General features: G+C 34.3%; 3 protein-coding genes across 8 annotated transcripts; all 3 read left to right on the forward strand.

Annotated features, from left to right (window-relative positions):
- Positions 1-244: 244 nt before the first annotated feature.
- Positions 245-1,255, forward strand: LOC148931518 (B3 domain-containing protein REM9-like). The gene is made up of 4 exons (XM_089063871.1): positions 245-332; positions 462-717; positions 804-907; positions 990-1,255. Exons 1-4 carry the CDS (start codon positions 258-260, stop codon positions 1,230-1,232), a joined length of 678 nt encoding a protein of 225 aa, XP_088919997.1. The 5' UTR covers positions 245-257; the 3' UTR covers positions 1,233-1,255.
- A 1,466-nt stretch (positions 1,256-2,721) lies between these two features.
- LOC125216600 (protein ZINC INDUCED FACILITATOR-LIKE 1-like) lies at positions 2,722-6,145 on the forward strand. Of its 2 annotated transcripts, XM_048118362.2 has the most exons (16): positions 2,722-2,911; positions 2,987-3,027; positions 3,341-3,401; positions 3,768-3,870; positions 3,954-4,056; positions 4,239-4,292; positions 4,384-4,446; positions 4,522-4,571; positions 4,654-4,729; positions 4,811-4,948; positions 5,015-5,188; positions 5,280-5,387; positions 5,472-5,516; positions 5,592-5,680; positions 5,788-5,831; positions 5,923-6,145. In XM_048118362.2, exons 1-16 carry the CDS (start codon positions 2,761-2,763, stop codon positions 6,012-6,014), a joined length of 1,392 nt encoding a protein of 463 aa, XP_047974319.1. In that variant the 5' UTR covers positions 2,722-2,760; the 3' UTR covers positions 6,015-6,145. The 2 variants fall into 2 exon arrangements, with proteins under 2 accessions (XP_047974319.1, XP_047974312.1); XM_048118355.2 differs by having other exon boundaries at positions 4,654-4,948.
- Positions 6,146-8,853: 2,708 nt separating this feature from the next.
- On the forward strand, positions 8,854-24,832 carry LOC125200547 (ARM repeat superfamily protein). Of its 5 annotated transcripts, none has more exons than XM_048098189.2 (30): positions 8,854-9,067; positions 9,265-9,341; positions 9,822-10,141; positions 10,389-10,549; positions 11,490-11,555; positions 11,767-11,884; positions 11,988-12,097; positions 12,289-12,384; positions 12,857-12,980; positions 14,319-14,386; positions 15,395-15,481; positions 15,654-15,806; positions 15,889-15,984; positions 16,080-16,139; positions 16,220-16,338; positions 16,431-16,518; positions 17,353-17,457; positions 17,547-17,651; positions 17,731-17,783; positions 17,869-17,932; positions 18,027-18,161; positions 19,232-19,344; positions 19,426-19,519; positions 20,687-20,906; positions 21,719-21,849; positions 22,122-22,268; positions 22,949-23,077; positions 23,710-23,808; positions 23,912-23,950; positions 24,146-24,832. In XM_048098189.2, the coding sequence occupies exons 3-30, from the start codon at positions 9,901-9,903 to the stop codon at positions 24,281-24,283; spliced, it is 3,159 nt and encodes a 1,052-aa protein (XP_047954146.1). In that variant the 5' UTR covers positions 8,854-9,067; positions 9,265-9,341; positions 9,822-9,900; the 3' UTR covers positions 24,284-24,832. The 5 variants fall into 5 exon arrangements, with proteins under 5 accessions (XP_047954146.1, XP_047954147.1, XP_088920500.1 ...); XM_048098190.2 differs by having other exon boundaries at positions 8,854-9,055; XM_089064375.1 differs by having other exon boundaries at positions 8,855-9,055; positions 17,550-17,651.
- The last annotated feature ends 84 nt before the right edge of the window (positions 24,833-24,916 follow it).

Here is a 24,916-nt window from a genome sequence, read left to right on the forward strand (position 1 = left end):
ATACTCCTATTTGGTTCCAAATTCAGTATCCAAAGAAGTGCACAGAATGACTCATATCCAGAAATTGTAAATTCTATCTCTAGGCCATGCATGCCAATCTTAATAGCATTGCTTTATTGAATGTTTAATGATATGCTATTTTAATTTATGAGATATACATATAGTATATACTAACCATGGAGTTTAAAAACATAAATTGAGACTTTATTTGTTTATGATTTTGTGATGTTTATGACAGAGCTGAAGAAATTGCCCAAATGGAATGTGAAAGCACTGATAATTTGCCAGAGTTCTTCAAGATTTACACGCCTGCTCTATCTTCCAAATTGCTGGTTAGTCCCTTTGTTGTTGCTCCTTTCATAATAATAATAATAATAATAATAATAATAATAATAATAATAATAATAATAATAATGCTTTAATAATTATATTTCTCCTTAATTTGTTTGCATGTATAATAGAGAATTCCTCCAGATTTTGTGGACAAATTTGGTGAGAATATTCCGACAAAATGCAGGATAGAAAGGCGAGGGGAAAGAGACATGAGTTGGGAAGTTGATGTGAAGAAAGTGAATGATTGTTGGTTTTTGGAAAAGGGTTGGCCAAATTTTGTAGATGAAAATTCCCTACAAGATGGTGATTTTCTCACTTTCTGTTATGTTGCTAAATCCATCTTTCATGTCCACATTTTCTCACCAAATGGCTGTCCAAAACGAGGTCAAACTACTTCTCGATCTATTTGAAATTAATTTGCCTATTTAATTTATCTGAAAATAAATAGTACTAGTAATTAATATATGCAGAAAATTGTGGGATTTATAACAAGACGAAGCCAGTGGCACGTATCAACGGAGACCCTAGTATTTCATTTGTGATAACGGAGAGAAACTTAAAGAAAGGGACTTTGGTGAGCTAATTGTATTATATTTAGTGCTACTTAGATGTTTGGGTTATTCATTAAATGATTGATTGTATATGGTGCACTGCAGTGTTTACCAGTCACGTTTTGGAGGGCACACATGAATGGGAAAACAGGACCAAGAATAGAGGTTACTCTTTGGGTGGAAAATAAATCATGGAATGTGGGAATGGTGATATACAATGGTAGTAATATTCGACTACAAAAGGGTATGTTTAAGTTTTATAGAGATAATTTTGTCAAAGTTGGGAATTCATGCACTTTTCATCTCATAGATACCGAACACCTCTCTTTCATGGTCACTTTTGAGTAGGAGAGTTTTTTTATTTTCTAATTCCATTTCTTTTGATGGTGGTATTAAGTTTGTTATCCTCCTTAAATCTGCCTGACTCTCTCTCTCTCACGTGCTGTACTTAATCAAGTTGAGATTTTGTGCATATGTAAAGTTGTTGTGGTATTATGCAGTACTGTATTTTTAAGTGATGTTAATTTCTGATATTTCTACAAAATAATTATTTCGAGTTCAACAAATCTTGTAGGAATTTGTGATCTATGCAAATTGTGTTAATCAAATTTGCATACGGTATCTTATGTCTTGGTATTGATTTTGCTTAGCATTGGATTACTTGATAGACTAGTGAAATTCATTACTATCGAGTATTTTACTAATTAATCAATTTGATACCATGATTTGTTAAAATTCAATCACACCTAATCCCCTTATCACCTATATGGGATGTCCACAATGAGTAGTAAATAATGTACAATTAAACCACCTTAAAACAAATTGTCTGATTTGGCAAAGAACGTTTCTACATCAAGGTCCTACGTGGGAAACTTGTGCTTTCCACTTGAGAATAATAGACTGCTGCATCAAGATGAGCATGGCTCGGTTCACGGCCATGCACCCTCAGCCTATAGATGCACATATGAGAAGCACTCCCGTGGTTTGAAGTAAAATCAAGCCTAATAATGTCGACAAGATTAGAGGCTGCTGACTCCACCTTGAATGTTTGAGCATTGCTCTTCTCAAGGTCATAGGTGAATTCAATATCTATGGGAGAGTAAAAAGAAGTAGAATGTGAAGTTGTATATAATGAAATGTTAAATAGGGATATTTATATGAAAAATACTAGTACTAGTTTTCGAATTAAAGAAAAAAAATTAAACCATGTCACATATATAGCACATTAGCATGTTGTGATTGACCACGCGCATTGATTGCTCCAACGCGCGAGTTACTGGTGCTCTCACATCCATAGCAACCAGACATTAAGCATTGACCCGCGCTCGTGCTTTGTACGCATGGCGCTATGGAAGCACCATACGCAAACATCAAATGAAAACAAAGTTACAAAAGATATTCAAAATGGTGTTGGAATTGACTGCCTTGGGCTAAATACGTCCATAAATTCTACTAAAGGTGCACTAATATACACAGAGGCATCTTGAAAAATGCACTATTATTTTAGTAATGTTTTGAAAAAATTGGAAATAATTTAATGAATTCGGTACCAAACATTAAGTCTCACTAACTATTGTTTTGAAATGAAAGATTAAAAATATTGATCACACAACTTTTCTGTAGGAAATTCAGTGATGGTAGCAGCAGCTTGTGGCTGCGCCCGCCTATCATAAATAAATATACTAATACCTTAATACTAATTTAATTAACCCAATATTCCCATTTTTCCAGCTATTTTAATAACAGATTAATGCGATTCCACTTCAGCTAAGATTCTATTTTTGTATCATAAATAGCCAATTCGTTTTCAGCGGATTTATTTCAGCTCAAATTTCAATATATCAAGAAAGGTGTCTTAATTTTGAAGAGAAGAGAGATGGGTAGGAGAGAAGATGAAGAGATGTTAGTTTCGAAAGAAAAGTATGTTGATGGTTGCCCGGGATGTGAGGTTGATAGGCACAAACAAATGCAAACTGGATTACCCCTTAATCAACTTCTCATTGTCTTGATTATTGTGCTCTCCACTGGTAATCATGTTCATGTGTGAGACTATGGGGCCTCCATTACTTCTTTCATACTAATGAAAACTTTTTTTTTTACAGCTCTCACAATATCATCTCTTTTCCCATTCCTCTACTTCATGGTAAGCAACCATTTCAATCACACTTTGATTCATTAAAGCATGCACACAACATAAGCTCGAGATGTTCGATTATGAAGCACTCGTGTCTCGACCAATCTGAGTGCGAGCGCCAGACAAATTCGATAAACACTAACTTTTTTTATTTATATATTATCGAATATTCCAATTTTTCCTCAATAAGTATACATACATACATACATGGGAGTACTTTAATTTTTCATTTTTAACATATGGTATATATTCTATGCCATGGATGCTCCACTACTATATGCTATAATGCCTACTTCATATCTACTTATATTTATTTTGGCAGATAAGGGATTTCCACATTGCAAAAACAGAAGAAGATATTGGTTACTATGCTGGCTTTGTTGGTAGGCGAATTAAATATTGTTCTCAACTATATGTATGCAGTGGGTTGTATTATATACCAAACTAGTTTTAAACGCTAAACACATCATTATAAAATAAAGTGAGTTCATTACAACTTTAATTGTAGTTCATTATAAGGAGTACAGAGATTTAAAAGCAATGTCATCATCTAGCATAATTAAAAATCAGAAGTTCATTATAAGTTTGTTATTAGTTCATTATAATGAAAATACAATGTTATTTTATAATGATGTTGTTCAGCGTTTCAGGTTTAAGACTGGTTTAGTATTGATCAGAGTCCTATACTATACTAGTATTTATAGTTTCATCAACTAATTAAACTAAGCATATATAATTTCATGAATTAGGGTCTTCATACATGCTTGGAAGAGCCATGACTTCTGCGTTGTGGGGAGTAATTGCTGATAGATATGGTCGGAAACCTGTCATAATTATAGGCTGTGCCACTGTGTTAGTACTAATAAATCATTTTCATTAATTAATTGTTACTTTTATTTATTTCGGCACCCAATAATTGAATAATTTTTTTGCAGGGTTGTTTTCAACACTCTATTTGGGCTTAGTATAAATTATTGGATGGCCATCACAACCAGGTTTCTCCTTGGAAGTTTGAATGGCCTACTTGGACCAATTAAGGTGGAGTATAAAGCAAATGCACAACAACATTGCTTTTACCCTCTTTTTTTTTTTTAATGCATTTTCTACATTGTTATTTGCTTAGATAGAATTTTGTTATTTTCTTATGTTAATTCATTATTTCTAGTATTATTATTTCCTCCCTTTAATTTGATGGATTGAATGTATGTATGAGGGTGCAGGCATATGCATGTGAAACAGTTGCTGAAGAATACCAATCTCTGGCATTGTCTGTGGTAATTAAGCCCATCATTTTTGTTCAATGTTTACTATAAGTAAATATGTAGTCCAATTCAGTTGTGAAAAATGAAGTTAAAATTTTGGTAGGTGAGTGCATCTTGGGGCACGGGGTTAGTTATAGGATCAGCTTTGGGAGGCTTTCTTGCTCAGGTATATATACATTTGTTTGTTTTCACTTTTCATATATCATCACCAGTTAATAGCTTTTTATTCTTTGGATCTAAGCCTGCAGACAAATACCCTGGAATATTCACACAAGATTCTATTTTTGCAAGGTGTGGTTTTACTCTTTCACATGCATAAGTGCATTAACATAATAGTACTATTAATTAACATGTTTTGGTAACTCTACTACAGATTCCCATATTTCCTGCCCTGCCTCATAATCTCAATATTTGCAGCCATTGTAACCATTGCTTGTTTCTGGATCCCGGTATCTCTCATACCTCTTTTTTTATCAAACACTCCTACCAAATTAGATGTTGCTAGTTTTCAATTCAAGTATACATGGCAGGAAAGCCTACACACTCACAAGCAAGAGAGGAGAGATGTTTTGGAGGAACGGAAAAAGAGCCTCTTCAAAAACTGGCCACTCATGTCATCCATCATTGTGTATTGCATTTTCAACCTTCATGACATGGCTTACACTGAGGCAAGTTATGCAGCTGCTTTCTTTGTTTTTCAGCTGCGCGGCTAACTCCTTCTCTTGCATCAACAGATATTCTCGCTGTGGGCCGAGAGCCCCACAAGAATCGGCGGCCTCGGATACACAACCAAGGATGTTGGAACAGTTCTCACAATCTCAGGCTTAGGCCTTCTCATCTTCCAATCTTCACTCTATCCGATAGTGGAGAGAATCATGGGCCCCGTCCTGGTTTCTCGAGCTCTAGGAGTATGATCTTCGAAACTTGACCATATGTTTATAAATGTGTGAATGATGTTAACAAACAGACTTATGTACAGAATGTTGAAATCATGTGCAGATGATTTCAATTCCTCTGTTAACAAGTTACCACTACATAGCCATGCTGTCCGGGATCACGCTGGTCGTAGTGTTGAATGCCGCATCTCTACTGAAGAATGTCCTATCGGTACGTAAGAGTCTAGCTATATAGTATAACATGTGAATGAGCTTGAGCTGGATTCTAATCGCGTGTTTGTTGAACTTGAAGCAGATCTCGATTGACACGGGGCTTTTCATATTACAGAATAGAGCAGTGGTAATCCTCGATCCATCCGTATTCGTGCTTAATCTGCATAAAATTGATTTAAAAGATCTGATAAATATGTGACAGGACCAAGACCAGAGAGGAGCAGCAAATGGTATAGCCATGACACTCATGTCATTCTTCAAAGCCTTTGGTCCAGCAGGGGGAGGAGCTTTGTGAGTTTCTATTAAATTACAACCAAAAATAAATATATATAGCAGAAAGAATAACATGGCTAAATCAAATTAATTTCTCTCATGTATAACTAATGCTACTAATGCAGATTTTCTTGGGCTGAAAAACGTCAAGGTGCTGTTTTTCTTCCAGGTACTATATAATAGTACTACATGTGCTCTCAATTTTAATTATTTGAAGATAAATATGGTTAGAGTAAAAAAGGTTAATTATGGTGATGCAGGAGATCAAATGGTTTTCTTAATCCTCAACGCGATTGAGGCGATTGCAGTTATGCTAACATTCAAACCATTTTTGGTGGAACGGACCAGATGAGAGTCTCCATCTTAATTAACAGAGTTAATATCCGAAGGTGATACATAATAGTTGGCCCAAATTCGGGCAGGTTGGTCTGATTGACATCCGTAATTGTGAAATCAAAGTAAAGTTATATTAATATTTGATCACCAGCTTTCCATCTACTTATTTTATTAATTAGAACATCAAATAATTGTTTATGAAAACATTTCTGAATATTCACTCCAATATAAAATTAAAAGAACTTAAAAGCTAAAGAAAATAAGAAAAAAGCAGATTTGCCTAATTTTAAGGTGAAATAAAGCTTCCTTCATACTCAACGAAAGCCAAAGTTGCCGGCAGCTCCAAACGAGCGATGAATTTTCCGAGTACGACAATCATACACAATCCTTTCCGCCACAAAACCAAACCTCAAAACCGCATAATCACGCTCCTTGAAAACCTCAAATTCATCGCTCTTTCCAAATACTCATATTCTCCAACAAACATTGTCTCACATCTATCATAAGAGTTCACTTAAGCTCACTTCCTTCAACTCTCGACTCATAAACTTTCATCGTCCCATTGTATAAACCAAATAAAACAAAAGAGCATTCATCAGCTTTGTTGTCGTTGTTGTTGCTGTTATGTAGCTCTCAAAAACGTGAAGAATCGATAACGGCATACCAGAATTTGCAGACAGCTTTGAATTTCAAGAGGGATCGAACGGGAAGATGCAAGAGTATCTCGAACACGACATCGTTGTTCATCGCAAGCAATGCGTTATGCGTCTGAATATTGGATGAAGTTGTTGGAATTTTGGCTCTTGTTGTAGGTGATCAATTATCAATGTATCCTCTATCAAGAGATATTTATAGGGTTAGGGCTACGATTTTTTTTTTCAATATTTTAGTTAGGTTTTCATTTACTATGGTTGTTAGAAGTTATGATAAATGTAATATTGGTAATTTAATGATCCCTATTTATATCAAATTATTTTTTCTAGGAGTATTTATCCAAGCAATGCGTGTGAATAGTTGCCAAAGATTTTGTCAAAGATTTTATTTTCTTAAATACTCACGTTATTGTGATCAAGCAATCTTCATTTACTCAATAGGTAAATACTGTCAATACCGTGTCAATACAGAATACGGTAGACGAAAGATTTTTTTAGATTAAATTTTCAATTGCTTGTTATTTTAATTAATATGTTATTGGAATATTAAACTACCTATGATGATGAAGGAATGGAAGCGAAATAAATCAGCAATTTTCCTTGTAATTCAAAACTGATAATGAAACCATTATAATTTATTTTTTATTTCTCTTTCAGTAGATATTTTATAAAGAGAAAGACATTTTAGATTGAAAGTTGTATGAAATTTTTATAGTTGAGTCATATTTCCTTTTGAAATGTTGAGTCACTTTCTTTTTCGATAAAAATAAAAAATTTAATGACTCTTCTCTTACTTTACTCAATCACCTACTTTCCTCCCTCTCTCTCTTTTTTTCTACTTTTATCCTCTCTCCTCTTTTATTTTATTAAGTAATAATATCATTTAACTCATTCAAGACAAATTCTTAATCTTTGTGTCCAAAAGAAGTGACCCAACTTAATTGGGACAAAAGAAATAAAATTTATTTTTTATGGAATAAGAATTGTTAATATGGAGAGAAAAAATATATTTTTAAATGAAAGACCACAATATTCTTTGTTAGTTTTTCAGCAAATAACTTGCTTTTTCCTTTCATTTTATTTCCAATTTATTTTTCAGAGTTAAACTAAGATGACAACCCAAATTAAAATGACAATCTACCACCATGAGGACTCTAAAGCTGATTCAACCTTAGCCTGTCACGTGTTAGAGTTGCTTGTCTATGTATCGCAGATTGCTTGATTATCTCGATTATAGAAATCTTGACATTGAGCCACCACAACAAGAGCTACAGGCCGACGTACAAGACGTCAGCGATAATATAGGCCCAAGCGCAATACGTCAATACCGGCCCGATTCAAGGACTTCACGTCTTATTAGGATAATAGATATGGAAGATTTATTATGTTTGCTTATTTTTGGTTTATTTAATTTTAATTCCTTGTTGAACGCTATTTTGATTAGGTAAATCTTTTTGGATTTTTTTCTTAATTCTTTCCTGAATCATAGAGTCTAATCAAGCAGGGTGTGAACTTTGTATATAGAGTTCATTAGAGAGTTAAAAAAACCAACGAGAAATAAGAATATTTTATTTTCTCAAAATCACGTCTCTCTTAAACGTTTTTCAATCTCTCGAATTGCAGGTGCTCTTAACCTCGATAGGATCCTAAATCCTATCCCTCGATTTCGTATAGCAGATTGCATGGAACCCTATGCCAGTTGTTTTTCTATGTATCACAGATTATTTGCTTATGTATCGCAGTTTGTTTGCCTATGTTGTCATTTTAACTATGGTGTCACCATAGTGCTCCCCTTTCGTAATATACTAATCTTCTACGAATGCATATAAAAGGTTATAATTGAATGCGAAGATTCGACTCAGAGTAAATACCATGATAATATTATTGAATAACTAAAAACAAAAATATAAATTTAAATATCAAACAATTTTTACGAAAATAGATCTATAGAGTCGATCATTAATATTTCAAATAACCATTTCACACACGACAAAATTATTTTCCTATAAATTTTTATGCTTTTAATTAATTCTTAGTTTGAAACAAATTACATACTCAACTCTAGCTAAGTGGATCATCAGGAATCTCGATACAGCATCTATTAATTTATTTAATTATTATTATATCGACTATAGTAAATAAAAAAAGTAACTAAGCAGTAATTAGTGAATTTTATATGAATTGGTTGATGATTTCAACTCGAGTCTGCGTGATTTTGACTCTCTGATCTGTTTGCACACCTTTTGTAGGCTTCTCCCTTTCTCACAAATTCAATACTGTTATTCTCTGCTTTTTATTTCCCAAAAGATAAATATATTTGAAATAATCGCTTAGGAATCCAAGGATTTATTCGGCTCCGATCGCTGATAAATTCCTTTTCTCCACTTGAGCTGATAACTTCGAGGTTCTTCCGCAAGTAATTTTTCATTTTTCTTTCGTGTATTGTACGAAACTGAAGAATTTACAGTGGGTTTAATATATTTGTAATCAATTTGTAATCAATTAGTAATATGTATGAGCTGAATGTGCGTCTACGATTGATTTTTGCCTTTACATTGATCAAGCTCCAATTGATTTAATTTTTTTGTTATTTGTTGTTGGTTTTGTTGTCAGGGTTTGAGATGCTGAACAGCTATTGGTTGATTTTACTGGAGCTCTTATGATATCTGTGATAGCTGTATTCCATCCTTGTTAGGGGTTTTTTCATTTTTCATTTTTTTTTCAGTTTATTATGTAGGGGATTTTTCTCCAAGGGAGAGAGAACATCTGTTGTATCTTTGTTATTGTGGATTCATATGTAACATTTGTATATTCTTTATGTGGGCTGTTTTCATAATCACGTTTTGCATGCCAAACGATCTATTCTGCAATGGTATACCATTAGATGCAAAGGGTACAGGGCCTCTGTTACTGCGGTTCGATATGCTGTATGAGAGCATTGTTGTGATGCCGTCTTGTTGAACTTAGTTAGATAGATTTGATGCATTGCAGGACTTAGTTTTGTATGTGCCTAAGTCGATCTCGTTTCTTATGCATAAGTTCATCTACTGTTTGATCTGTTCTCTTGATTGGTTTCCCCTGTTCATGTGTATCATTATCTTTCACGACCACCTAACCACTGACAATGTGTATGTATTTTAACGCATTTCTGTATGTGGAACATTTTGTAGACTGATATTGGATTGGATGAGTGCTGGTCATTGATCTGCTGGATTTGTAGAAGGGCATTTTGGTGTGGCTTTAGTGTCAATGGAGAGCTTAGCGCAGCTGGAACTGTTGTGTGAAAGACTTTATAACTCACAAGACTCAACAGAAAGGACACATGCTGAGAACACTCTGAAATGCTTTTCCACAAATATTGATTATATTTCACAGTGTCAGTATATTCTGGACAATGCTTTGACCCCTTATGCGTTGATGCTGGCCAGTTCAAGCTTATTGAAGCAAGTGACTGAGCATAGTCTATCGTTGCAGCTTCGCCTTGATATCCGTAAATATATCCAACTTACATATTATGTTGGGCACGTTAAATGAATTTATTCTGTTGCCTTGTCTGTCTCAATTGGTCTGATCCTTAATGTTAGCAAGTCATCTTAACGTTATGACAATTTTGACAATCAAGTTCCAAACTACAACTTTTTCATCACAGAATTGATTGCCTTTTATGTATTTGATATTGTTATCACCATCATCTTCATTATGTAATCTAAATTCTTTGGCTTTAACTGTCTATGAAGGAAATTATCTTGTAAACTATCTGGCAAACAGAGGTCCTGAGCTGCAGCCCTTTGTCATCGGATCTCTAGTTCAACTTTTGTGTCGACTTACCAAATTCGGATGGTTCGATGATGATAGATTTAGAGATGTGGCTAAAGAATCAATTAACTTTTTGAGCCAGGTATTTTATTGTGTCAGATAAAATTATGTTATGACTTATGATGATGCAAATTCGTCTTTAGATTTGCTACATGCATCTTAAAGTTCTTGACCTCTACATCTCCAATTATGTGTGTTCTGTTAAGTTTGCAGTAGAGACATTCATTAGGAGACAACAAGTGCTTTAGTAAGTGTTTGAGTAACTTTTGTAGTATTTAGTGAATTAACTATTGGTGCCAGTTTACTTCACTAGAATTTGTTTTTATTTTTTCATTTAGTTGTTTGAAAGATACTAAGAAGTGTAATATAACCACATTAGTTGAACTTTATGACATTATTTGATTGAGCATATGGATAATATGAACTGATTGGCTAATTCAAGGCACTGTCACTGTATCAGAAGCTAAGTACTTACGAAGGTCATAATATAACCTTCTTCTCTGCTTATACCTCTCCTAACAAGATATCTGAGAGGACCTTGAAGTGGGGACTTGAGCGTTCTACCCTAATGTTAATCATACGTGACTTTAAAACTAGAAGTGGGAACATTAAACTCGTATTTTCCTAAATAGTTCAGGTTCTCTTAGCTAAATGATAATGGTGAAGTACATGTCATGTAATATATACTATATGAATGAGTATTGTGCAGCTCGTTTTACCATTTTAGTTCTTATCTTGTTTCTCTGACCAAAGCTCTAGTTCGTATTAAAACCTCTTTAGTTAATTTTGAAGCACAATCACATGTGCATAATTTAGACTCCTCTCTCTTTGTACCAGCTGTCCATGTATATAATTATAATGTTTCCATACCATTTGTCATTTTGAATGCCTCATATTAATCTTTTTGGAATATGCAAACTCAACCTTCAGGATGTCTTTGTTTTACTCTGGTATGTCACATTTAAAGCACTTGTTTTATACATGTTGTGGGCATTACATCTGATGGATTCTATATTTGTCAGGCAACATCAGATCATTACGCTATTGGTTTAAAAATATTAAATCAACTTGTTTGTGAGATGAATCAGGTTCGTCTTTCTTAACACTTTTCTTGGTTTTGCGAAGTATATAAAAGTAAAATATGGCCTTGTTACCCAATATACACATACTGTATTACTGTGTAAATGTTTCTTATTTTGTCAGTATGATAGACCTTCAATGACTTCTTCCTTTTCCTCTTCCTTACAATTCTTTGCATGCACGAATCTAATGTGGATCTTATATTCCTTGTTTTCCCAGGCCAATCCTGGGTTGCCTTCATCACATCATCGAAGGGTGGCTTGTTCCTTCAGGGATCAATGCCTTTTCCAAATCTTCCAAATATCCTTAACTTCATTACATCAACTTAAAAATGATGGTATAGCACTGGCTTAACAAGCTGTTTCTATAATGTTGGTGATATATTGATTTTTTCCTCAGTAAGATTGAAACTAATATACACTAATTTCTGATACTTGCAGCCAATAACCGGTTGCAAGAATTGGCTCTCTCACTTTCATTAAAGTGTCTTTCTTTTGATTTTGTCGGGACATCAATTGATGAAAGCTCTGAAGAGTTTGGGACTGTGCAGGTACATATTTTGAGATAAAAGATAGAACTGATACTTTGCTTTCATGACCTTTAAAGCTACTACCATTGTCAAGGATGTGTTATTCTAGTATTTTTTTATTTATATAACATTATATCAATATATCATGTAAATATGGTGCCCAGGGATTTGTTTTGCAAGGTTTATTCTTTTGACTGAGTTTAATTCCACAGATTCCATCTTCTTGGAAACCTATATTAGAGGAATCTTCAACATTGCAGATATACTTTGATTACTATGCACTCACAAAGCCCCCTATCTCCAAGGAGGTTAGTTCACCAATTGCTTCATTTGTGAGCTATACTCTCCTGAAAGCCTTACAATTGGTCAATATGCAATAACAAATGTTTTCTAAGTTATACCAGAATAGTTTTTCTTTGGTAACCAAAACTGTGTTATCTTGTTAGCTTTACATGGTTTTATTTGAATATATTAGAAAAGAATTGTGTCTATTGTATGTGTTATTGAGCAGGTGTACTTAGATTTCTTCTCACACATATGCACATGCACACAACTGTTGTTTTGGAACATTTTATTCTTTGTTACTAATATTAACTTATTATTTTGGGCTTTCATTCGTTGGGTTGCCATTCACTTTTCTGCTTTTGCTTATAATTTATAAATCATGTATTTTTCTTTCTTTCTGTTTTGACACCTCTGAGCTCTGTTTGTTTCCTCAAATTTTTTGTCTCTTTTTCAGTGTTCATTTTCTACTCATATTTATCTCCTGTTAATTTCCAGTCACTGGAGTGCTTGGTCCGATTAGCTTCTGTTAGACGTTCTCTGTTTACCAATGATGCTGCACGTTCCAAGTTCTTGGACCATCTAATGTCAGGAACCAAAGAAATTTTAAGAACTGGGCAAGGTTTGTAAACTTATGTCATCTTTAAGTGTTTGCTTATGGAGTATAATTTCACAGTTTTATCTTTGATATTTTGTGCATTTAGTTATTTGGATTGAGTACGGGTAACATTTTGTAGCTGTACTCAGTTTAAACTATTCTGCTAATATTCCTTTCAAATTAGTGAATTCCGCTCAGATTTTAAAAGGATTATTTATTATAATTTCATTAAGTTGGGAAGGTGAATTCTTAGGCTTTTATGTTATCATGTTTACTTGCTTAACGGATCCATTTCATACTATCTACGATGACTTTTGGTATCTTGTTAATTCTAAGTTCTAAAAGGATGACAGCATTTCTATTGTTGTAGCTCTGAATAACTTATGAGGTGAAAAAGACCTTGATATCCTTTATCATTGTTTGCGGACTCATTATACCCTTTTTTTGGTCCTTGTAAGATTGTGACTGTGATTTGTTCTAATTTCAATTTGAAGTCTTGTGACGCATTGATAATTCCAGTCATTGCTAGATGATATTTCTCAAAACATTGGCCTGACATCATTCTTGACATTGTGATGTTATAGAATATGTACTTTCTATTTCACTCACAAGCTAAGTTGTTATATCCTACTTTAATAACACTTAATTATGCTGCTTACAAAGAATTTCAATGCTGGGACACTTTCGTGTCCAATTTTTTTTTACTTCTAAGATCATTTGTCTGAATTTGTTCTGTTGGATTCATTGTGTTGTTCCACATATCAGCCAGCAGGAACTGTCACTATTCCATGAGACTGGTGCACCATCCTTATGTCAGACTTGTTATTGGAAATGCAAATCTCACGCATTTGTTTAGGATAGATGTGGGTTTGCTCATGTGATTTGAAACTTCATCTATTTTATTCTGGTGCTAGGAATGTTTGTTATGTTTTTTTTTTGTTTGAAAGAGTGGAACGATCTTACATATTGGTGAAATGCACTGGAATTATACTAGGAAGAATATATTTTGTGCTTAGACTCTTCTTTATTGTGCGCTTTCCTTCCATGAGATTTTCAAAGTAGGCCATAAGATTTAAGACTTCAATTATGTTACTCTGGCGCTAGGAATTTTTGTTAAGTTTTTTGTTTTGTTTGAAAGGGTGGAACAGCCATCTATATTTGTGAAATACACTTGCATTATACTAGGAAGAATACATTTTGTGCTTAGGCTCTTCTTTACTATGCGCTTTTCTTCCATAACAAATTTTCTTATTGTTACTTCTGCTGGTACTTTGATCCCTATCTTGCTTCATGAAATGATGTTCAGCATTTCATGATAGCCCTATCATTCCACATTTGAATGTTTGCTGAATTTGAAATTAGGTCTTGCTGACCATGATAATTACCATGAATTTTGTCGCCTTCTTGGAAGATTCAGAGTTAATTATCAGGTATTGTTATATTTCACCTGATCGTGGCTTAACGCAACTAATTTTACTCAGTCATTGAGTTCCTTATACACTACAGCTAATTAGTTTGTGCTCTCAACACCTTTTGGTTTAATATTAGACTGAAGTCCAAAATTGGTCATCTACATTTGTCTGGAAACAACTTTTTGGTCCTACATATTAAGTGTGTTAATTAATAGTTTTGTCAAAATTTAACTATTCAACTCTGTTTTGACCAGATTAGTGTGTTCATTATCATTCTAATTAACTATTGTAAAATCAAGTATTTTTTTATCTTTTTAATTAGAATGGTAATTAACTCATAAATCTGATTAATTAGAATGACCGTTAATTTTTTACCGTTAATTAGTCAAACGCGATTGACCGTTAATTTTTGACAGAACTGTTATTTATGGATCAATACATACTGTGTGGGATGATGGGATCAAAAAGCTACCACACTTAATGTGTAGGAGCAAAAAAGTTTTTTTTGGGCAAATGTAGAGGACCAATTTTGGACTTTAGTCTGTAATAATGAATCATATCACTCTCATGCATTTAGCAATAACTTAAGAGCTTTTCATGTTGTTGGTTGGTGAAGTAAGTTTAAGTTTGACTATCCATTGAAATCAAATCCCTAGAATACCTTTTTATTACCTATAGGGACTATAGTTTTTTTAGCACACTTATACAATATTTAAGATTTAAAAATTTTCTGATTATCACTTCAGGAAAAAATTACAACGAACTGCCTGATCATCTTATTAGTGTTACAAATTTAAGTTCATGAGAAAAATAAACTATGTGCAAATTTTATGATTTTAGAAGCAATTGAAACCCTTCTTTTATTACAAAAGTTTTGGTTTATTATAAAAGAACGAAGGAGAAAAAAGTGCATCTCACTGGCACATGCAATTGAATATGTACCAAGAGCATAAGTATTTTTGTATGTTGACATGGATTTCTTTTTCTCATCGGGACTTTCTGTTTTCACTCTCTATTCTACTGCAGTTGTCTGAGCTTGTGACAATGGAAGGCTATGGAGATTGGATACGCTTAGTTGCAGAGTTTACATCAAAATCTCTGTTGTCCTGGCAGGTCTTGAATGTTGTTCATTAATTTCTTTTAATTTTGTGTTGATAACTCGATTTAACTTAAAACAGAGCTTCTTTGGCTGTTTATCTCTGACTTATTGCAACTAGGTTATATACAGAATGGTAGGAAATTAGGAATATTGGTGTTAGAAACCTAATATTTGTTGCTTTTTCAGTGGGCCAGTAGCAGTGTCTACTACCTTTTAGGGCTATGGTCTAGGTTGGTGAGTTCTGTACCCTACTTGAAGGGTGATGCACCAAGTTTGCTTGACGAATTTGTGCCCAAAATTACTGAAGGTTTCATCACTTCAAGATTGGATTCTGCTCAGGTTTGGATCTTAACTAAAATCACTCTGAGTTTCAGAATAGTCTGGTATTGTAGATTTTATGTGTTTCTCCTTGTTATTTTAGACAGGCTTACCTGACGATATTTCAGAGCATCCACTTGACAATGTTGACCTCCTTCAAGATCAGCTTGATTGTTTTCCATATCTCTGCAGATTCCAGGTTGAATTTGATTCTTGATTGAGTTATCACGTTCTTTAATTTTTTAATTACATTGTATTTTTTTTGTACCTTACCTTGGAAGTTTCTTGTTCCAGTATGAAAACAGCAGCTTGTTCATTATCAAGATCATGGAGCCTGTTTTGCAAATTTATGTGGTATGTTAAATTTGTATTATTATGTTGTATATTGGGCTTTTGGGCACTAACATACCGTGTGAATATGTCCTCTTTAATAGGAAAGAGCGCAGGTACAAGGTGGTGATAATACTGAACTTTCTGTGGTTGAAGCCAAGCTGGCTTGGATTGTACATATAATTGCTGCTATTTTAAAAATAAAGCAATCTGTAGGTTGCAGGTAATCTTGTTTCTTGGCCTCTTACAATCTCTTCAGCAGCTTGGTTTCTTTCATATTGCTGTTAACCATGTAGAGGCGTGTATGACTTACAGTGCTGAATCACAAGAAGTAATCGATGCAGAACTTGCAGCTCGTGTTTTGCGATTAGTAAACGTTGCTGACAGTGGGTTACATAATCAGGTATGAGCAGAAGTGCATTAGTTATCACTTATCCCCTAGATTTATAAGTTCTTTAATGTTTTTTCTGTGTGGCTTTTGTATTGATTTTGACTTGTTAAAGTGAATAAGGTTGGATATCAGTGTGAGTGGAAATTCGTATGAAATTCATCTCCAGAGATCAGTTTTGAAGGCTTTTCATTTATATATTTGGCTTGCAAAGTTTTCAATAAATCTGATATAAGTCTGAAACACTATATACCTGACATAAAACTCTTGATCTCTTACATTTGAATTAATGAGTGATGGAGAATATTCACCAAAAACACTCCAATATTGCATGAGCGAACATTTAACGGCTTATTAAATAGTGAGGCACTCTTTTAGGTTTGTGTTAGTACATCTTGATAGAGGGCAGATTATAATGGGTCACTACTTATGAACCATGTGAGTCATTTGGCTGGAAAGCAACCAATCTTTGAAGACACTGAGGAGCCATTTGAGGATGTATAGAATGGGTTAAAGATCTTAGTAACAACATGGGATTTGGGAAAAGAGTTAAAGAATTTCTCTGATTGCTAGGGATTTGAGTTTAATGTTTCTTATAAAATGACTTGGTGGACTTTTTTTCCCTATTTACTTACATCATCATATTTCTATTCTATAAACTATTGTTACTTGAAATAGTAATAGACAAAGTGAAAGCTTAAGTGTAAGTCAATTACATTATGTTCATTTCTATGTTTACTATTGGAAGACTAGAAAGCATAAATCAGTGTCTTCTCTTTGTTGAGCCATCTCATTTTTGGGATGATATCATGATACTGAAGCACACTTCTCTACTTTTGTATTTGGCAGAGATACAGTGAATTAAGCAAGCAAAGACTAGATCGGGCAATACTCACGTTTTTCCAGAATTTCAGGAAGTCCTATGTGGGTGATCAAGCTATGCACTCATCAAAGGTAAAAAAAAGTCTTTTTTTGCTCGCAAGGAATCATCCCTCCTGTCCGGTAATGTTTATAAGTGTCAGAGGCTCTCTGGTTTGTTACAGCAGTTGTATGCCCGATTGTCTGAACTCATTGGGCTTAATGATCATCTGTTGCTGTTGGACTTTTTTGTTCGGAAAATTGCTACAAACCTCAAGTGTTATACAGAGGTAGTCTTTCGATGTTTGGTCTTGCTTTTTGTTTCTGGAATTTTCTTCATTCTGCATCTCAGTTATTTTGTCATTACAGAGTGAAGAGGTCATTGATCAAACCTTGAGTCTGTTCTTGGAGCTGGCATCTGGGTACGTTTGCTTGTTCAGGATATTGAAAATGTGATTGGTTACAATTTCTTCATCTTCTAAGCACATCTACTTTGTTTTATTGTAGTTATATGACTGGAAAGCTATTACTCAAGCTGGACACAATCAAGTTCATTGTAGCTAATCACACTGTAAGACCTTGTTTTATTTATTCAAAAGCTTCTAATGTATGCCTTTTTCTCTTATACCCTCACTTACAACATCTCTTGTCATTTATAAATTTAGAGGGAGCATTTCCCTTTTCTTGAAGAGTACAGATGCTCTAGGAGCAGGACAACGTTCTACTACACTATTGGGTGGTTGATATTCCTGGAAGACAGTACCTCCCTCTTCAAGTCTTCAATGGATCCTCTGCTTCAAGTATACTGAACTTCTTCTTCCTCTATCTTATGTTTTACGTAACCCCATTTCCCTGATATGCACTTGGTGATATATGTTTGGTATTTGTGACTCGAGGTCTACCTAACGACTCTAAACATATTGTTCCCACAACTTCTTCCTCTATCTTATCCTTGAAGTCTATATGTTTATTATGTATTTGTTCAAGTATGTTGGCACGGGTGGTAGGACATTTATATTTGTCAATTCAAGCTATAACTTTTTTTATATGATTATACCGAAGGAAAAAATTTAAAATATCATGATAAGATAACTTAGTCATCTTTCTTGAAAATGACAATATCATTATCAGATAAACAATGTGATAATTAACTATGTTGCACACTATGTATTTACATAACTCTAGTTTATTTCTGTGCTTGAAACAAGTTTGTGGGATGATGCAACACTCTGTATAAGATTAAAGCTATCTTGCCATGCATTATTTTTATTCATACATTTGCAGATTTATTGGTCCATAGATGTTTTATTATTATTTGAAGAGTGCTGGTTTCTTTTAGCAAAAACATGCCTTTAAATTCAAAAAAACATGCCTATAAATACATTTTTTCTGAAAAAAATACTCCCTCCATCTCAACTAAGATGACACACTTTCCTTTTTAGTTTGTCCCAACTAAGATGACACATTTCTATTTTTGGTAACTTTCTCTTTCCAATTAATACACCCTACCGCTTTTTTCTCTCTCCAATTAAATATTCAACTCTCTTTCTCTCCCATTTAGTACTTACACCCACTCTTTCTCTCTCCAATTAACCACATTAACTTGATTCATGGACTTCAGTCAATTAAGGCAAAAGTAGAAAACAAGCAGATCAGTCGAATTTATTTATGTTAGTCTTCTTTGAACACAATATTTGATTTACATGAAATAAACTTTGAGGGCATCTGCAGAGAATTACAAGATATACGTAATATTAGTTATGATTGTGGAATTCTTATTGCATCACTTATCTTGGCAGATTCAACACTTTCAAGGTTTTCATAGTATTATTATTGATGGTCACTGATTGATATTTTAAATATCATATAGGTATTTATTAGTTTGGAATCAACCCCTGAGACTATGTTTCGAACCGATTCTGTGAAATATGCTCTAATTGGGTTGATGAGAGATCTGAGGGGGATAGCTATGGCCACAAATAGGTTGGTATAATTGACTGTAAATACCACATGTTCATGTATTTTACCTTAGCTCTTGTAAACTCCTCTCTGTTTTTCTTTCAGCCGCAGGACTTATGGGCTTCTCTTTGACTGGATTTATCCAGCTCACATGCCAATTCTGTTAAGAGGGATCTCACACTGGGCTGACACACCGGAGGTTGGTTTATAAAGATAGTCCTTCATAAGTGTTGCGTTTCTCACACTCTATGTTGAATGGGAGCAGTTGATATTTTTCAATTTGTTTATCGAACTGGATACTTAGGCATATTAAGTTAGAGTAGTCTAGCACAGCATGTAGGATAAAAGTACTATATGACAATGGTAAGAAGTTCATTAACTAGTAGAAAATGAGAAACAATCACTGGAACCTAGTTGAACTATGCTGCAACTGTTTCTGCCTGATAAGTTTCAATCAGTTGCATTATATGGTAAAAAAAATTTAGAAGGGGACTTAGGGGAGAGAAGTTCATGCAGGTTTGTGGGGGTAGGTCGATGAAAGTAGAATTCTGAGACTAACTTTTACTGTTGCGGAGAGCTTCACGCTGAAATTTTCTGAGTGACTCTACAATGTCATAATGTCACTTATACCTGACAATGGGCTTGTTGGTTAATGTATAGGATGTAATAATCAGACATAAATATTGAAATGTCGAAGCCTGTTGGTTAATGTATAGGATGTAACATGATGCTTAAAGATTGAACAGACACCACATGTTACTGAGATTAATCCCTACAAATGTATATGAAGGGTGATAAAAGATGTGCCTTTGGATCTGGGGGTACTCCTGGTTTTGGGAGCTTGTTTCCCAGGAAACATAGTTATGTTCCGGACATGAACTAGTGACTGTCTTTTTTGGGGGAATGGGGGATCAGATTCCTGAAAGTGACATGTGATCGTTAACATGCCCTGCATTCTAGGACATTAGACCTTTGTGATGCTCGCATGTGAAACTCTGGTGATGCATTTGTGTTGGGGTGGTAAGGCTGACAGCACCCTTGTGTGGCCTAGTTATGACCTTATTAAAAGATCAATTAACAATTCTATAAGCATAATCTGTCCAAAAGAGCAGGAAAGTCTACATGTATATCCATTATCCACAATTCCTATTATTTTGGCTAACATAATCACAGTAATTACCTTACATCAAATTCTTCCTTCAACATTCCTTTTCTTTCCACAAAATGTCAAGTATGTGCAGAGCTATTCACCCCCCTGCAGAGAGGCTGAGAGGGAAAAGGAAACAACCACAACTGTTTGTGTAATGTTCAATGCTAATTTATTTTTATTGCATGTACGAAATTTGACTTGGAAACTCTTGTGTAGGTGACAACACCATTGCTGAAATTTATGGCCGAATTCGTGTTAAACAAAACTCAGCGTTTGACTTTTGATATCTCATCTCCAAATGGTATACTGCTTTTCAGAGAAGTTAGCAAATTGCTTGTTGCATACGGCACAAGAATTTTATCTGTTCCAAGTACTAGTGACATATATGGCTTCAAATACAAGGGAATGTGGATTTCCTTAACGATTCTTTCACGAGGTATGTCTGTAACTTCATGCTTCGAAATATCAAACTGGAGTTTTGTTCTGTACTCTATCGTCTTTGTGAACAAGTTATCTTTTGTTTATTAATTTATGAGTTTATTTTACAATACTAGAGTTCAAAAAATTTAACGAGTCGCAGGTCTCTTGACTGATGGTTTTAAAGTTTATCATTTAAAACAAGTTATCTCTTGACTGATGGTTTTAAAGTCTATTCAATTTTAAAAGGTTGTGTGTTTAAAAATCAACACGAACTTCTATATAAAATCTTGGGCTTTAGCTGCATAAGTATTGGAGCTATAACAAATATAAGACTGTGGATGAATCTCAATACCACCTTGTTGCAAAAAAATGAGGCATTAACTAAAGCTAAATAAATAATCCATTTGCATGTGAGGATGCATTTTAAACTACTCTGTAAAGTTTCGTTCTACACTTATTTATGCTTCTTCGTAGTATCGGCCTTTACAGCTCTCTGTATAGTTTGTAGATGAGATATCACCAGCAGTTGAAACAACTTCATTAAAAAGAACTTAATTTGCATCAGTCAGATACTTAGCTTTTCCTTTTTTACTGGGACTTGATGGAACATGCACGGATGCAACTTAGGACATGCTACTGGAATTAATATAATCTGCATTCATATGTTCATCCTCTGATGTTTGATTTCGTTGAATGTAACAAATATGGCACATAAGAAAATTTGACTTCCCATATGGCTCACATCCTGGATACTGAAATATCCTATATATGTGATTATGATTTCTATTCTCTTATTTTTCCTATGAATTTGTAAAATCAAAATTACAGCGCTTGCTGGGAATTATGTCAACTTTGGGGTGTTTGAACTATATGGTGATCGAGCACTAGCTGATGCACTTGATATTGCTCTCAAGATGACACTATCAATTCCACTTGCGGACATTTTGGCTTACAGGAAGGTTTGCTAATACTTCTCTCTTTTCTGGATAGTTCTTTGCTATGGTTATTTCAGTTTCTTTAGCCCATCAAATATCAAATGTGTGTTGAATTTCTTTTTTCTTTTTGGTTTCATTATAATGCTAACTCTTCTCTTTATGCCTTTAAAAGAGAGTGAAACCAGTGATTGAGTTGAGGTCTCCCCAAGAATGATAGTTTTTGTCCTGTAGTTTCATACCAGACCTTTTCATGATCATAATATGAGTCTGTTATATTAACTTTCTATGTTTGGCAGTTAACAAGGGCGTACTTTGTATTTGTGGAGGTTCTCTTTAACAACCATCTTCTCTTTGTACTGAGTCTTGATACTCACACCTTCATGCACATTGTTGGCTCGCTTGAGTCCGGACTCAAAGGTCTAGATGCTGGTATATCATCTCAGGTTCGTGAGATCAACCATCCCTTATTGTATTTTAACTCATTACCCTATCAAAAAACTGGCTGTTGATTTCTTTTAGTATGCTAAATTTAAACATAGGATGATGCTATTTTCTTCTGCTGTTGCAGTCCACGGAATATTCATATGTGGCTTTAGTTTTTCTGAACTTATTTTGACCTTGATGGTTAAGTAGATTCAAATGCACCTTTACTTTCATGAATTGTTCTCCATAAACATGGGGTAGCTTGTAGATCTAGAATGGTAAATCTTCAAAAATCTCTTATTTTATGAGCACTAAGCAGGACATGAATAAGTTTTGTGCTTAATTGAGTTTGCACTCACTATAACTCACATAATTCCCTCTCTCATAAGCACATTCATGAAAAGGTAGAAAGAACCAAAGATCTCCAGCACACTTCTCTGTGTTTGTTGTTTCTTCGGTCAAGAATGATTACCTATCTCTATGTTGGCATGTTCTGATGTACTTCACGGTTTTTGATACATCCTTGATACACTAGGTCCATTCTACTAATGACTATCTGAGGGTAGTAGCCATAGATTATACTCCAGATGCTTCCGTTACAATTTCATGACCTATGATTCTTCCGTCTGCTTATTTTACTTCACCAGTAGTTAAGATTCTTGCATAAGTCAGGCTGAATGTTTAACTTTTTTGGTGGCAGTGTGCATCTGCAGTAGATAATTTGGCTGCCTTTTATTTTAATAACATCACCATGGGGGACGCTCCCACATCACCAGCCGCAGTTAATCTTGCCAGACACATTGTCGAGTGTCCAGCACTGCTCCCTGAAGTAAGTTTTGGATACTTAAATTAGTCTAAGCTTTTGGTCTAGGTTGTTATATGACATTTCCATATCTATTATGAATCTAGGTTATTTGCTTCAGTAAAATTTTCTCATAGTTAATCTTAACGTTACTAACCTAAAGTTGGGATTGGATGGGTTACTCTCTACTTGACTAAATAGTCGAGACTATCAGAAGGCATACCCCTGTTCATGTGCTGGGAAATACTTGATGACTATGTATGTATATATATTTGGTTTTGAGGAGTATGCGTCGACTCAAGTAATGTGCTATGGTAATTAGTACACTTGTCAGTTAATTCATTTAGACATATTGTCATTTAAGTACCCTGTATTTTGGTTCTAAAATTGGCATAATAAGCAAACAAAAGATAGGAACAAGTCCCTATAAGATTGAAATATCAGAAGCATTAAAAAATTGCAAAATGCCTCTCACAAGTACTACTATAAAATTGACTTGTGAGTTATTATAAGCTTTTAGCAAACGTATTGAGTCTTTGAACCAGACTATAGTATTCTAACTGTTTTCTGTGAACTGAACTTGTTCACTATTTGCTGTGGAATTTTCCTTAACTAGATTTCATTATCTTATCCTAACATCAAAGCTTAATTATTCCCAGATACTGAAAACTCTCTTTGAGATTGTTCTCTTTGAGGATTGTAGCAACCAATGGAGTCTCAGTCGGCCAATGTTAAGCTTGATTCTTATAAATGAGCAGGTGGTGATATTTAGCTTTAATTCTTTAATGTTTATATTTTTCACTACATAATGTTTCAATATTGACAATACGGCTAATGATTGATGGCTATACATGCATGCAGATGTTTACGGACTTGAAAGCTCATATTTTGGCTTCTCAGGTAAGCCCTTTAGCTATTTCTTACAACTTAGGGTTATTAAAAGCATTTCTAGCTCTGTTATCTAAATCTTCAGCAAAATTTGAAAATATCTTTTGTATTTATTGGCAACAAAAAGCTTACCTTGTGCTCAGTAGATTGCACATCAATTAGACTTGTATGTGTAAGCATGCTGATCTCATTTCCTTCACATTGCAGCCTGCCGATCAACATCAGCGCCTTGCATCCTGTTTTGATAAACTAATGGTTGATATAACCCGAAGCTTGGATTCAAAGAACAGAGACAAGTTCACACAGAATTTGACTGTATTTAGGCATGACTTCCGTGTCAAATAGCACCTTTTCTCTGTGGGCATTATCGTTCGTGTTGGAATTAAGACATCTCCGATTGGTGTCCCAACCTCTCTTATCGGGTGTGTTACCAAGCCTTATTTTTGTGGTGCTAAGAGAGACTTCATCGGTGAAAGAAGGGGAAGTCACTCAGTCTACATTAGAATCAGATAATTTTCATGATTGGGGCTTTTGCTAAGTAGTAGTACTACTTGCCTTTTTCTGATCCCGGGTTAAATTAATACTAATACATATAATATGGAAAGAGGCATGTTAGATATGGTAGGTGGTGTAATTTTGTGTTGTATAGATACAGGTTTAATGTCTCAATTTCATCGTTGCATCGTGTGCATGCAATCTGATTCTTTAATTTATGGGGATTAGAAAATATCGGTTGTATAAAGTTCCCTCCCCCTTTTGTTATATCTCTTCCCGGTTTCCGCTATGATTAGAATTTGCAGTTTGAACGTTTCTTGACATCATTATTGTATTGATTTCTAATGTATTGAAACAAGAAAATTCAAGCAACTCTAAGGTTCTACTAGTTATTTTTCATTATTGACTTAATATTTCTTCTTTTTTATTGCTTTACACTAGATTTTCATTTTGCAATTAATACGAGGAAGACACACTAATACT

This window comes from Salvia hispanica, chromosome 2 (assembly GCF_029641045.1).
Source record: "Salvia hispanica isolate PSC_SH4W2 chromosome 2, Shi_PSC_v1, whole genome shotgun sequence".
Classification (NCBI taxonomy): Eukaryota; Viridiplantae; Streptophyta; class Magnoliopsida; order Lamiales; family Lamiaceae; genus Salvia; species Salvia hispanica.